Genomic DNA, 14,829 nt, shown 5'->3' with positions numbered 1-14,829 from the left:
GGTCATTTTAATAGTTCAAAATAGTAAGAGTAACTTACATATTAATTCAACAACATTAGTTATTATTATCTATTATATTTTAGAAAAATAGGTATTATTGATTCAAATATATTTTATCACATCTATTGCTAGTTAATAAGTATAACTAATTCAATTTTAAAAGGGAGGGTCAAAATTTGTCTTCAACAGTTGCCCCTCTTTGACCGGAGACGATGAAAACATTTTCGGACAAAAATATTGACTTAAAGACCAATTGTGTCCCGACTCTAGGTATGTATTGCACAGATGGCACGTGGTATTGAGAAAGATTATGAGTTGGAGATTAGAAGCTGAATTCTGGCTTTGAATCGCCTACATACCTCGGGCTTATCAAGGATCAAGCCTCATGTAGTTCTGGAATGATGATTTGGAGAGGGTAGCACTTGCAGGAATTGTCCCACTAACACGATATTGCAAGACGGAATTATTTTGGAACCCGAGTGACTTAACAGATTGTAGCTTGATGAGGAGACTTGAAAGACTTGACGATTTTGGAGTTCTGCTGATCGTATTGAGTTGGAGTTTGGATCCTTGGATCGCTTATGTGTTTGTTGTCCCTCATAGCGGTGTAACTTGGTTTGGTATTTAGAAGAAGTTCCACGTTGTAGTGTTTGAACCTGCAAAAGAAAATACACATATACACATATATTGTAATGCAGATACGTTAAGATGTGATGTAAATATGCAGGAATGATGATGTCTGGTTGTCGGCTAGCCGTTATTTAGGATCTGAGCTCTAGAGCATTATTTGGGATGCCGAGGATAGGACTTTGAATTTAACTTGATTGTTAGCCAGGTTGTGTACCGTTTTGCAGCCGTCGGAGCATTTGAATCTCCACGCGATGGGAGTAATAGACTTTGAATTTAAAATCTCTGCACGATGGGAGTATCTCCGCACGATGGGAGTAGTTGACTTTGAATGCAAAATCTTCGCACGATGGGAGTATCTTCGTGCGATGGGAGTAGTTGACTTTGAATGTAAAATCTCCGCACGATGGGAGTATCTCCATGGGATGGGAGTATTTGACTTTTGAATTTAAAAATGCTTGTAAGCTGCATAACCAAAAAGTTAAAACATTTAAGATAAAATTGATAGGTAAATGAGCATGCCTAAGAGATACTCTTGACTGTAGAAGTAATTTGCGGTCGTCGATCGGCGATGAAGTTTGCAACTATCTACTCGAAATTTTCGATATGGCAAAGTAATGGTGTGATCTGTGCGAAAGGCTTCAATTGGCGAAACGGACAGTTTGCTATGTACAGGGCTCCGATTGGCGGGGTCGGCGACTTGATATATACAAGGTTCTCTGATTGGTAGAGCAGACAATTTCATATATGTATGGTGCTTCGATTGAATCTGACATGGATTGCCAACATATTCTTGCCAAAGGGAATCAAGTTGTGTCTTAGTTCCAAATACATACATAATGACATTTGGATTTACTATTACAAGGAGGCAGGGAGAATAATGGACCCTACGTAGGTTGCCTACGTATCCCCTTGTAGGACTACACCTGAATTGTAGTATCTCTTGACTGCGTCTGAATTGATGGGTTTCGTGCTGACTTTGCCGTTCATTTATGCTAGGATCAATGGTCCTCCCGATAATACTCGATGGACCACATAAGGACCCCGCTAATTCGGCATGAATTTCCCCTTGGCCTCTTCTTGATGGGGGGAAATATCTTCTTTAAAACCAACTGCCTCGGTGTGAACTGCCGAGGTTTTACTTTTTTGTTGAACGCGCTGACCATCCTATTTTTATACAACTGACCATGGCACACCATGTTCATTCTCTTTTCATCGATGAGCATGAGTTGTTCTTGCCTGATATGTATCCATTCAGCATCACATAGCTTGGCTTCGCCGATAACTCTCAAAGATGATTTCTCGACCTTTGTGGGTATCACAACATCTATGCCATACACCAACATGTATGGCGTTGCCCAAGTGGATGTCCTCGTAGTGTTACGGTAACCTAGTAAGGCAATGGATAGATTCTCGTGCCACTACTTGTGATTGTCCATTATCTTTCGTAAGAACCTCTTGATGTTTTTGTTGGCTGCTTCAACTGCTCCATTCATTTGTGTCTTGTAGGTTGTGGAGTTACGGTGGATGATTCTGAACTTCTCACAAATCTCCTTCATGAAATTGTTGTTGAGTTTGGCTGCTTTATTAATTATGATTGACTCTGGAATTCTGAATCTACAGACTATGTTGTTACGGACGAAATCTGCCACTACCTTCTTTGTGACAGCCTTATATGTCGAGGCTTCGAGCCATTTGGTGAAGTAGTCGATGGCTACAAAGATGAAATAATGCCCGTTTGATGCGGTAGGTTCTATGGGTCCGATCATATCCATGACCAAGCGGCAAACGGCCAAGGAGAACCTATTACATTTAATTCATTAAGTGAAACTCAAATGAAATCCCTGTGAATCTGAAACTGGTGATATTTCTGCACATAGCAGATGCTATCACTTTCCATGATCATCCAAAAGTATCCGGCTCTCAAAATCTTCTTGGCTAAAGTGAAACCGTTCATGTGAGGCCCACATGTTCCTTTGTGTATCTCTTCCAATAACGTTGTTGCTTCAGTAGAATTTACATGCCTCAATAGGCCCAAGTCCAGGGTCCTTCTATACAGGACTTTCTCGTTGAGGAAAAAGTGATTTTCTAGCCTTCTCAATGCTCGCTTCTGACCGTTAGTGGAACTTTTTATGTATTCTCTCACTTAAAGGAACCTTTTGATGTCATGGTACCAAGGCTTGCCATCTGGTTCTTCATCCATATGGAAACAATATGCATGCTGATCTCGAACCTCTATCTCGATGGGTTTGATGTAATTCTTATCTGGATGCTGGATCATGGAAGATAAAGTTGCGAGGGCTTCAACGAACTCATTCTGGATTTTGGGAACATGTTTGAACTCGATCTTGGTGAACTTCTTACACAACTCCTTTACGTAGTGCAAGTATGGAAGGATCTTGACATTCTTGGTGGTCCACTCACCCTGAACTTGATGTATCAGCAAATCAGAATATCATATGACAAAAAATTCCTTGATGTTCATATTGACTGCTATCCTAATCCCGAGGATGCATGCTTCATATTCCGCCATATTATTTGTGCAAGGGAATCTTATCTTAGCTGAATTCAGGTAATGTTGTCCCGACTCAGAAATTTGGACTGCCCTAATTCCTACTCCCTTGAAATTTGCCACCCCATCGAAAAACATCCTCCACCCTGAATATGACTCTAAAATGTCCTCCCTTGCAAACACCACTTCTTCATCTAAGAAATATGTGGTAAGCGTCTTGTAATCCTTGTCCACCGGGTGCTCTGCAAGATGATCGGTCAATGCTTGTCCTTTAATGGATTTTTGAGTCACGTACACGATGTCGAACTCACTAAGAAGAATCTGCCATTTGGCAAACTTTCCTATAGGCATCGGCATCTGAAACATGTACTTTAGCGGGTCGAGTCTAGATATCATATATGTGGTATATACTGATAGATAGTACCTTAACTTCTGAGTGATTCAGGTCAGAGCGTAGCAGGTCCGCTATAACAAGGTGTATCTGGCTTCATACGGTGTAAATTTCCATCTCAGGTAATAGATAGCTTGCTTCTTTTTTCTAGTCTCATCGTGTTTTCCCAGCATGCACCCAAATGCATTATCCAAAACAGACAAGTATAGAAGTAATGTCTTCACTGGTTCAGGAGGAACTAATACTGGCGGACTCGACATATACTTCTTGATTCTGTCCAAGAAGCTTTCTGACATTCTTCTATCCACTTCGTAGCGACATCTTTCTTCAACAACTTGAAAATTGGCTCACAGATTACTATTGACTGAGCTATGAACGTGATGATGTAGTTCAATCATCCTAGGAAGCTCATCACGTCCTTCTTGATTTTGGGTGGAGGCTAGTCTTCAATGGCCTTGATCTTTGAAGGGTCCAGCTCTATCTCTTTTTGCTGACCATGAAACCTAATACTTTTCATGCGGGAACTCCAAACGCACACTTCACAGGATTCAGCTTCAAACTATATCTCTGTAACCAGTCAAAGACATTCTTTAAGTCACTCAAATGATCCGCACTCTTCCAAGACTTGATGATGATGTCATCCACATATACCTCGATCTCCTTGTGAATCATGTCATGAAAGAGGGTCGTCATGACCCTCATGTAGGTAGGATCAGCGTTCTTGAGACCAAATGGCATGACCCTGTAGCAAAAAACTCCCCATGTTGTGGTAAATGCAGTCTTCTCCGCGTCTTCTTCGTGCATCAGAATCTGGTGGTATCCGGCGAAACAATCCACAAATGATTGCAACTCATGTTTCCTATAGTTGTCGATAAGGATATGAATATTTTGTAGAGGTAATTCGTCATTGGGACTCGATTTGTTGAGATCTCGGTAGTCCACACATATCCTAATCTTCCCATTCTTCTTCGGTACCGGTACGATGTTTTCCAACCATATAGTGTAATAGGTGACCCTCACCACATTCTCTTATATCTACTTGGTGACTTCTTCTTTTATCCTTATACTCAAATCAGGCTTAAATTTTTTAGGTTTCTGCTTGACTGGTGGTCTGGCGGGATCGGCGGCCAATCGGTGTGAGACGATATCGGTGCTTAGCCTGGGCATATCGTCATATGACTAGGCAAATACATTGATGTATTGTCTGAGGATCTCTACCAATTCTTCCTTCTGTTTTGCCTTCACATGGATGTTGAGTCGGGTCTCTTTCACATATTCTTCACTTCCTAGGTTAATCATTTCGGTTTCTTTGAGGTTCGGCTTCTTCTAGCTTTCTGGCTTCTCGATCTCTTGCGGGAGGTTCTCAGGAATCATGCTCTCGTCGTACTCTTCGTAGTCCGGATCGTTTTGCTCAAAGGTTTTGTTAAAGGTCAAAATAAATTTGCGATGATTTCCAGAAAAATAATTCTTTTATTTAATCAAAGGAACGTCTTAGCGTTCAAAGGGGCAATTTAACCAAAAAGCACATGCATGGTTCAGGCCTCAATTGACCATGCATATTTTTCAAAATTACTACAATTCCACACTACCCAATCTCCCGGCGAACTAGAGATGGATTGGTGGTGCAGTTCTACTAGGTCTCTCCTGGTTCGGCATCCCGAATGGTAGGTGTCTTGGTATCAGCTTCGCTGCAACACTCCTCAATCATGTACATGAACAATCTTCCCATCTCGTCAATGATATCATTTTCTGGTGGTTATCTCTAACCTAGGCCCGGAACACACTCGGGTACAAAAATCTTCTTCCCAGAGTTACCGTTATAGGTTCTTCCAGTTGTAGGCTGATACCCGAAGCCGGCAGTACCTTTTTACCCTTTCGGTTCAATTGGCTTTGTTATTCCATCTTATCGGCCTCCCAACCCAATCCCTAGTCGGTATCCATACTTCATCATTTCCTGCATTTCCATCTTTGATCTATACGGTGAATGCATGTTGTGATCATGCTCATTCTTCTCTATTTTTGCTGCTTGCATGATCTCCACTGCATGGAAAACGATCCCATATAATCCTTCTATGAAAGGAACCACATGTTCCAAGTAAGCTAACTAGCTCCACTCCCCATGTATCACAATCTCCTTGCAACCCTACTCGAATTTCATACACTGATGGAGGGTGGAAGGAATTTCCCCTGCCATATATATCTAGGGCCTTCCCAGGAGTAGATTGTATAAAGATAAAATATCCATCACTTGAAACAATATCGGGAACTCAACCGCTCTAATCTGCAAGGCTAAGTAGATCTCTCTGATGACATCTTTCTGTGACCCATCAAAAGCCCTTACTCTTACACAGCTCTCTTTCAATTCCCTCAAATGAATTCCTAATTCTCGTAGAGTAGATAACAGGCAAATGTTTACTCTGGATCCTCTGGCGACATATACCCGAGACACGACTTTGTCCCCATACTTGACTATGATGTGCAGAGCCTTGTTGTGATCCATACCCTTCATAGGAAATTCATCCCTCCAAAAGGAAATCTTGTTTGCTTCGACCATCTTCCCAATGGTTGCTGCTAGCGCCTCAATGGTAGTATTGCTTGGCACACTTACTCAACTTAGTACCTTCACCAGAGCAGCCCTGTGACTGCCAGAACTCATCAACAAATCCATAATTGATATGTAGGTAGGGGTGTTCCTCAACTATTCTTCAACGGAGTATTCTTTAACCTGCATCCTCCTCCAAATTTTTTGTTGCCTCTGCGTCTGTTATGTTTGTTCTTTGATTTTGCTCTCTACTTGGGTTCCCTCGGCTCACCTCTTCTGGAGCGTAACACCTTCCTGACCTAGTCATCTCGTGAGCATCTATGGTGTTTGTCATTTTTCCCTTTCCCTTTGACTGATAAGTCTATGGAACTGTTTTATATTCTTGACTCCCCTTGTCGCCGACGGTGGTTGTGAACCGTTGTTGGTATATCTGAACCATCACAGGAAGCTTCAACTGCACAACGATCAATGGACTTACCCGAGGCGGTGTTCTTGCAGCTTTGGCATTCCCAATACTGACAATGGTCTCCTTCAAGTCATAGTCCTTGTCCAATGCATTCATGTTAGCTCCTTTATTTCTATGCTTTGGTAATTAGTTAATTTTTACATTTGGTAGGGCTGGGGTTGATCAATATTCGATCTCATTTTTCAATCTATATCAATCCTCGGTATCATGTCCAAGAATGCCTGAATGGCAGGAAAAGTGCTTGGTTGCATCAAAATATTTGGAGGGCTGATCGGGGATTCTCCCTTCCACCGTGTATATTAATCCGGCTCTTCTCAACCTTTCAAATAATTGGGCTAAAGGCTCGACAATTGGAGTGAAGTTTCTGGGATTGTTTCTTCAAATTTTGGGCGCGGCCTAGGTGTATAGGCATGTTTGTTTTGGTGGGTGGTGGTTTGAACTGGAGCATATGGCCGTGGTGGGTTCGGATGTACATTGGCTCGGGGCGGGTTGTAGTGTACTTGAGCATTGTAGTATGGTTGGGTATTATATACTGGGTCATAAGCGAGTTAAGGTGGAGAGAGAGCGTTTGTGGGGTTGGAGTTGGTTCGACGAGGATGACTTGACTGGTATTAGGGGACAATCACTGTTACTTCCTCTTTCTTCTTCTTCCCAGGACCGATGGAACCGTATTGTATAGCCTTGATAGTAGCTTGTAGCTTGTCCATTCACTGTATCTTTCCTAACTTGATACCTTCCTCCAAGAAGTCTCCCTTTTTTACCAAGTCGGGAAATTTCTGACCCATCATACCCATCATCTTTTCAAAATAAATTCCCTCTTGAGCACGTATAAAGTACTTTGTTAGCTCATTATCATCCAAATGAAGGTTGAGTCCTATCAACTTCTTATCTCCAGTGACGGGCATATTCTTGGAATGATTCAGAGGGATTTTTCTACAGATTCACCAAAGCAAACATGTCGGAAGTGATCTCGGTGTTAAATCTAAAGCGGTTCATAAAATCTTCCACAATGTACCAAGTAAGTGCTTCTCCAGACAGACTCCTTATAAACAGTTTTATTCTTAGCTTTTCATTTCTTCCCACTCCGACCAACTTGTCACAGTAAGCCCTCAAATGAGTGTGAGGGTCACCTGTCCCATAAAAAATGTCAAACTTTGGAGGCTTGTATCTCGCCGCCATATCAACATCGAGATGTATGCACAAGTCCTCGTAATCCAGGCTCTCGCTCCCTTGAACAACCTGTAGATTCTTCATCTATTTCCTCAATACAAGCAACTATTCCGACACAGATTCCTCTTCCTTCTATTTTGCTTCTTTCTCCATCTTGACATATTGGTCTATCTCATAGGGCACTATGACCGTGATGGGCGTGGTAAAGGTGGGCTCAAAGGTGGCATATACAAGTGTAACATACCGCTCATGCATGGCGGTGTGTGCCGCGGGTACATACTATGTGTGATTATTGGTAAATGTGACATTGTCACTGGGAGGGGTGTGAAATAAATTGGTGGTGGCAGGTGGATTTTGTGGTTCTTAGACATAGTTTGGAACATAGGGTGTGTGTATAGGAGGGTTTGGTGTATTTGCGGGGGTTACTAGTGGTATGACTTGAGCTGTGGGATTTGTGATAATAGTAGTTGGGGTATTGGTTGTTTGTCGGGTTGATGAAGGAAAATGATCGGGAATTGAATCTAAGGAAGGGAAGCGAAGTGGTTGCATATGCGTCGTCACGACCAAGTGTTCTAGCTCCTGGATCTGTTGTACTTCTTCTCTCATTGACTCCATTTCCTTTTCCATTTTGGCAACGTGTTCTTCATTCCGAGTATCATCCTTTCCCCTATCCCCCTGGGTTTTCGGCTACTACTAGAGCATTTCTGGACAGGTCGTCAGTTGCATAAATATTTCCCATGGATCTTAGATTGTATGTTGGGTTGGCCAGTTTTAAGTATCGACACAAACCAACCTCTGTTTTCGGGGATAAATAAAGCAATAATGCAAAAAAAAATTGAGAAGTAGAAGTAAGTTTCAGGGATTGTAGAAATATAAGCACGTAGATCAGTTAGTTTATGTATTCAGACAAGTGTGTTTCCTAAGATACGAAGGAACTCTCTTTGCCGGAGGTAGGCCTATATCGCGAGCGTTTGACGAACAATCGGATTTTTACACATTCAGATCCAGAGCAAACTTTAATTTTCATTGATAGGCTTTGTGGGTTGCAATAAGGATTCATCATTGATACAAAATGGGGGAAAGTTTTACAACATGGTTCAAAGGTTCACAAAAGATCATATGGGCTCATAAGTTCCCTCTTAGGGAAATGAAAAAGGTACAATAAAGGTAAATTAACCATCCACTTAATAATCGTCCCCAGAGTCACCTCCCAAGCTTTCTTCTCCCAGCTCCTCCTCAAGGTCCTCTTCAACTTTCTCCCCATCCTCATCATTGTTGTACTCTGGTTCTTTCTCAAGATCCTCCTCTAGCTCTTTTTCTGACTCAATATCTAACTATTCGATCACCTGATCGCCGTCATCTGGTGGCGGCAATATGTGGTTGACTGATTCGGGAAACACTTGTCGATGCATGGCGGTGGTGACGAGATGGTGAGGTAGGATCACGTGATATATTTGCAGAGCTGCTGCTGAATCCTCCAACCCAGTCAATCCCTCTCTACTAAGCCTGGCCAACTTGTACTCTTCGTTGATCCATACTAAGTACTTAGGCGTGCACCAAGGACTTTTCCTCATCCCCATTGTGATCAAGTCGTTCCATTCATCTTGGAGCCTCCTAACCGTCGGGATCAAAATTATTCCATTGTAATATTCTTCATACAAAGTTGTCCTTGAGCAAAGAGGCACGCCTTGAATCAGACCAAATTTCCTTAGAACCCTAAGAGTTGCATACGACTGAATTCTTCACAGTCCCACTAACTCGCTGAAGTACTTCACCGGGCTTCTCAATATTGCCCTACCACTCAACTATGAAAGTTTCCAAGTTATGAATTCTCCACTCATATGGGTGAACATTTCTCACCATTCCTCTTAACTATGCAGTGTAACCCAGTGTCTCATCCTTTCGTTATGGCTCCGGACAATGTTACTAATGCCAACAAAATAGTCAGTGAGTGCTTCCTTCTGAAAGAAGTGCTCAGTGGCCCATATCTAGGGTAGTAAATTGCATCCCTAAAGAAATCATATCCTCTTGAGCATGCTAACAATGCTCAGAATGTCTCTGCCAGTATCATAGGAATGAGGGTGACTTGCAGATTTCCTCGGAAAGTTTCCAAGAACCAAGGGCAGCAGATTGATATTGATTCTCCCTTTTTTTTGTGGGAAAACAAACAGTCCCAATAGTTCTAGAGAAGAGATCAAGGGGTGGAGGCTCTCCCGTACTGCTTGATCGTACTGGAATTCTTCATGATGCCACTTATAGCTCTCCCGGTGTCTAAATCTGTCAAATAGCTAGTCCAAACTCACCCATCCATCTTCGATATTTCTTAAGTCTGTGTTGCTTGTCAGAGCCAGTGCATGGAGGAATCTGTGGTCAGGCGTGACAACTGGCAGTATTGGTTTTCGCCCGGCGAACGGTAACTCCATGAAGCTGGTAATCGCTTCCAGTGTTGGCATCAATTCACAATCAACAAACTTGAAAATTACCTTAACTGGGTCCCAAAACTCTATCAGCAGCCTAGTAAGGACGTTGTCGGCCCGAATATTCATTGAGGCGGTCTTTGCTCCCAGGTGAGTTCTGATCTCGTTCCTGCGCTCCCATCGTATGTTCCTCCACCACTGCTTCAGCTTGTGCGGTGCACCCATGACACTGTTAATCTCAGGGGCGTTGCGATTGATTTCCTTCTAAAGAGGTGAAAGGTTTGGTAAGTGTTTGCTCTGGATCTTTAGTATCTTATCTGGAATGGTTCGTCGTTCCACAAAAGGCATGTCGTGGGTGCATGACCTGTTGAGATTGATGTGGGCCTAAGTTCTCTAAGGTCAAAACCTAAGTATAAAAATATACCCAGCAGAGTCGCCAGGTTGTTGCACCCTATTTTGCACTAAAAACAAAATACAACTAGTGGTTCATCTGAAGTTGATAAAGAGAGAGGTCGCCACCTAATATTTTAAGTTATATTAGGGTACCTATGGGTTTGCAAGATTATTATCCTAATATTCTGCTAACCGGTAAGATTTGGGTAAGGGTTCTAGTTATTCTAAGGGGAAGGTTTTAGGCACCCCTGAGAATCTACCTGAGGTAGCTCATTAGGATAAGGCTACATTTTGAGGAAAGAAGGGTCAATATTCTGCTTAATCAGGTGTTTAAAGTCTATAAAAATGTTTTAAGTCTTGTTGACGACCAATTTTGCCCCTCCTTTTAAAAAATAATTTACTTACACTTATTAACTTTCACTAAATATGTTAAAGATATTTTCTAATAAAATATACCTATTTTTAAATAATTAAGGGTGTTAATTAGTTATTTAGTAACTATGTAATTTAAAAAATTACTATCTTTACTATTTACCATTTTTGAAATTATTAAAATAGTTTTCATATGCATCACATAGGCTTATAAATAATTTAACAAGTTTTTTCAAAATTTTGGCAACATAGCCTACTATTTCAAGATAAATTCGAAATTAGTGTAGTAAATAGAAAAACAAGATATTTTAGTAATTAATCAACTAATTATAGTAGTTAATAGTGTATTTAACTATTAGAATTCATATCACATGTTATTGAAACTAATTAAGTTTAGTTAAATTATTTTTTAAAAGGTTAAGAGATCAAAAGGCTACTATTGCAATTGTGCAATTAAACACAAAATGGCCATTTCATAAATCAATACCAGCCCAAATCAAAATGGCCATGTGATAAATGATGAAATGCATGATTTTGGATATAGCTTCATATCATTTTGTATGTGAGTTGTGGGATATTACATATTTATAAACATAAAATATACTCATTATATGTTTATTGTGTGTAGGAATGAGTTTGGATGGAAGTTGGCGAAAATAGGATGGTTTGATGCAAAAAAAAAGAGTAGAGATGCAAAACCTGGGAGCGTGCCACAATTGGTACATTGCATGAAAGTAGGCACGAAATGGCCTAGGAGATGAACATAAAACAGTGCAGTATTGAGGTTGGCACTGGACCTGGCACGCAAAAGAACAAAGCAGAAAAAAAAAGATATAACTGGGAGCGTGCTAGAAGTCGCGTGTTGCACCAACTCTAGCACGCGACTCAGCGTGTCCTTTTCGAATTAGGAGAGATCAAGGACGCCCCACATCAACCCTAATTGATATAAATACATCATAAAATATTCTTTTTGAAGGAGGGACACTACTTTAGGGTAAGAAAACACCCAAGGAGGCAAGAATACGCGAGGAGCAAGGAGGAAGATTTAACCACAAGTTTTTCCTTTCCTCTTCCTATTTTTCATTGTTGGTTATGACTTTTAGTATTGTAGTTTTTCATAAAATTATGAGTAATTAATTTATTATCTAGAGTTTTGATGGAACCTCATGGAGGATGAATTCTTATTATGTTTTAATATAATTTAACCTCTGGATATATCTACTTGTTCAACTACGTGCTTATTTCAGTTGATTGAATGGCCATCGATTGATTGTGCCTATTTATTATGTGTTGCTTGAGAAAGAAAATATATTTAGGTGGTTGTTGAACAGCGTCACTCCTAAGGTATATGAGGTATCAATACTGTGGGTTTAAAAGCGGGATTAGAGATAACGAAGCTTTGACATGATCATAGTGAATGGTGAAAAAGTGCGAGCTAGCGTAAGCCGAGAGAATATGACTAGTAAATTATTATAGTTGCTCGAAAGATAATTATGATAAGTTGAGAGCTCATGATCAGTAGAGCATAATTAGGCGAAATTATAAAATACATAGCAGGAAGGATTCCGGCAATTGGAAAAAATATAACTCTAGACCTCCTTAATTTAGTCTCCAACCCTTAGTATCTTTAGTTGTTAATTTACAGCTTTAGTTTGTTAGTTAATTAGTTAGATATAAGAATCTTAATATTTATAACTTAGGAATTGTTCGAGCTTGTCTTTTTAGTGACACTGAACAGTTATAGCGAAACCTTAGTTCTCTGTGGGATTCGACTCCGGACTCTTAGACCGGATTATATTTGCAGCGGTCGTTTATCCTTTTTAGGACTAGAGTTGGGCGTGATCACCATGCCAGCTGTTCTGACACTGATTCCTCTTCCTTGTATTTTGCTTCTTTCTCCATCTTGATATATTAGTCTATCTCATAGGGAACTCTGACCGTGATGGTCGTGGTAAAGGTGGGCTCGTAGGTGGCGTATACAGGTGAAACATATCGCACATGCGTGGCACTGTGTGCCGCAGGTACATACTGTGTGTGGTTGTTGGTAAAAGTGATGTTGTCAATGGGAGGGGTGTGAACTAAATTGGTGGTGGTTGTGGATTTTGTGGTGCTTAGACATAGTTTGGGACATAGGGTGTGTGTATATGAGGGTTTGGTGGATTTGCGAGGGTTACTAGTGGTATGACTTGAGTTGTGGGATTTGTGGTAATAGCAGTTGGGGTGTTGGTTATTTGTCGGGTTGATGAAGGGAAATGATTGGGAATTGAATCTAAGGAAGGGAAGCGAGGTGGTTGTTGAAGCGTCATCACGGCCAAGTGTTCAAGCTCCTGCATCTATTGTACTTCTTCTCTCCGTGACTCTATTTTCTGTTCCATTCTAGCAACGTGTTTGTTTTTTCGGGTATCGTCCTTTCCCCTATCCTCCTAGGTTGTCGGCTACTACTAGAGCGTTTCTGGTCGGGTCATCGGTTGGAGACATCTTTACCTTGGATATCAGATTGTACGGTGTCTCGACTAGTTTTAATTATCGCACAAACCAACCTCTGTTTTTGGGGATAAATAAAGCAATAAAGCGAAAAGTAAACAGAAGTCGGAGTCAGTTTTAGGGATTGCACAAATATAAGCACGTCGAGCAGTTAGTTTATGTATTCAGACAAGCGCGTTTCCTAATATATGAAGGACCTCTATTTGCCGGAGGTGATTTTTACACATTCATATTCGGAGCAAACTTTAGTTTTCATTGATAGGCTTTGTGGGTTACAATAAAGCATCACTATTGATACAAGATGAGGGAAAGTGTTACAACATGGTTCAAAGGTTCACAAAAGATTACATGGGCTCATAGGTTCCCCCTTAGGGAAATGAAAAAGGTACAAGAAAGGGAAATAAACCAGCCACTTAATAATCGTTCCCGGAGTCACCTCCCTAGTTTTTTTTCTTTTCAGCTCCTCCGCAGTGTTCTCTGCAACTTCCTCCTCATCCTCGTCATTGTTGTATTCTGGTTCTTCCTCAGGATCCTCCTCTGTATCTGTTTCTAACTCAATATGTAATTATTCGATCACCTGATCGTCATCATCTGGTGGCGGCAACATGTGGTCGACCGATCTAGGAACTACTTGTCGATGCATGGCAGTGGTGACGAGATAGTGGGGCGGGATCACGTGATATATTTGCAGAGCTGCTGTTGAATCCTCCAACTCGGTCAATCCCTCTCTACTAGGCTTGGCCAACTTGTCCTCTTCGTTGATCCATACTAAGTACTCAGGCGTGCACCAAGGATCTTTCCTTATCCCCATGGTGATCAAGTCGTTCCATTCATTTGGAGCCTCTTCACCCTCGGGATTAGAATATGTCTGTTATAATAATTTTCATACAAAGTTGTCCTTGACCAGAGAGGCACGTATTGAATCACACCAAATTGCATTAGAACCCTCAGAGGTGCGTACGACTAAATTCCTTCCAGTCCCACTAACTCGATGAAGTACTTCCCCGGGCTTCTCAAGATTGCCCTGCCACTCAACCATGAAAGTTTCCAATTTATGAATTCTCCACTCAGATGGGTCAATATTTTTCGTCAATCCTCTTAACCATATAGTGTAACCCTGTGCCTCATCCTTTCGTTATGTCTCCGGATCATGTTACTGATGCCAACAAAATAGTCAACGGTTTCCTCCCTTTGAAAGAAGTGTTATGTGGCCCATATCTGGAGTAGCTAATTGGATCCCTGAAGAAGTCATATCCTCTTGATCATGCTGACAGTGCTTGGAATGTCTCATCTAATATCATAGAAACGAGGATGACTTGCAGATTTCCTCAGAAAGTTTCCATTAACCAGGAGCAGTAGATTGATATTGATTCGCCCTTTTTTTGGGAAAACCAAGAGTCCCAATAGTTCTAGAGAAGAGGTCAAGGGGTGGAGGCTCTCCCATGCTTTTTGATC

At 41.2% G+C, this 14,829-nt stretch overlaps 1 protein-coding gene across 1 annotated transcript; it reads right to left on the bottom strand.

The window, feature by feature from the left end:
• Nucleotides 1–2,773: 2,773 nt before the first annotated feature.
• On the bottom strand, nucleotides 2,774–3,496 carry LOC138905794 (uncharacterized). Its single transcript, XM_070194311.1, has 2 exons — nucleotides 3,119–3,496; nucleotides 2,774–3,052 (listed from the first exon to the last, which is right to left on the bottom strand). The coding sequence occupies exons 1-2, from the start codon at nucleotides 3,494–3,496 to the stop codon at nucleotides 2,774–2,776; spliced, it is 657 nt and encodes a 218-aa protein (XP_070050412.1).
• Nucleotides 3,497–14,829: the final 11,333 nt, after the last annotated feature.

Source organism: Nicotiana tomentosiformis, chromosome 2, assembly GCF_000390325.3.
Source record: "Nicotiana tomentosiformis chromosome 2, ASM39032v3, whole genome shotgun sequence".
NCBI classification, from domain to species: domain Eukaryota; kingdom Viridiplantae; phylum Streptophyta; class Magnoliopsida; order Solanales; family Solanaceae; genus Nicotiana; species Nicotiana tomentosiformis.
Note: the sequence above shows the minus strand (reverse complement) of the source record. Positions and strands in the feature narration are given on the sequence as shown.

Bases quoted from the DNA above. Each gene is read 5' to 3' on its own strand.
- LOC138905794 (XM_070194311.1), bottom strand. From the start codon at position 3,496: ATGCCGATGCCTATAGGAAAGTTTGCCAAATGGCAGATTCTTCTTAGT. The intron at 3,053-3,118 runs GTCAATATGAAC...CATCAAGTTCAG, and splicing joins TCCTCGGGATTAGGATAGCA to GGTGAGTGGACCACCAAGAA.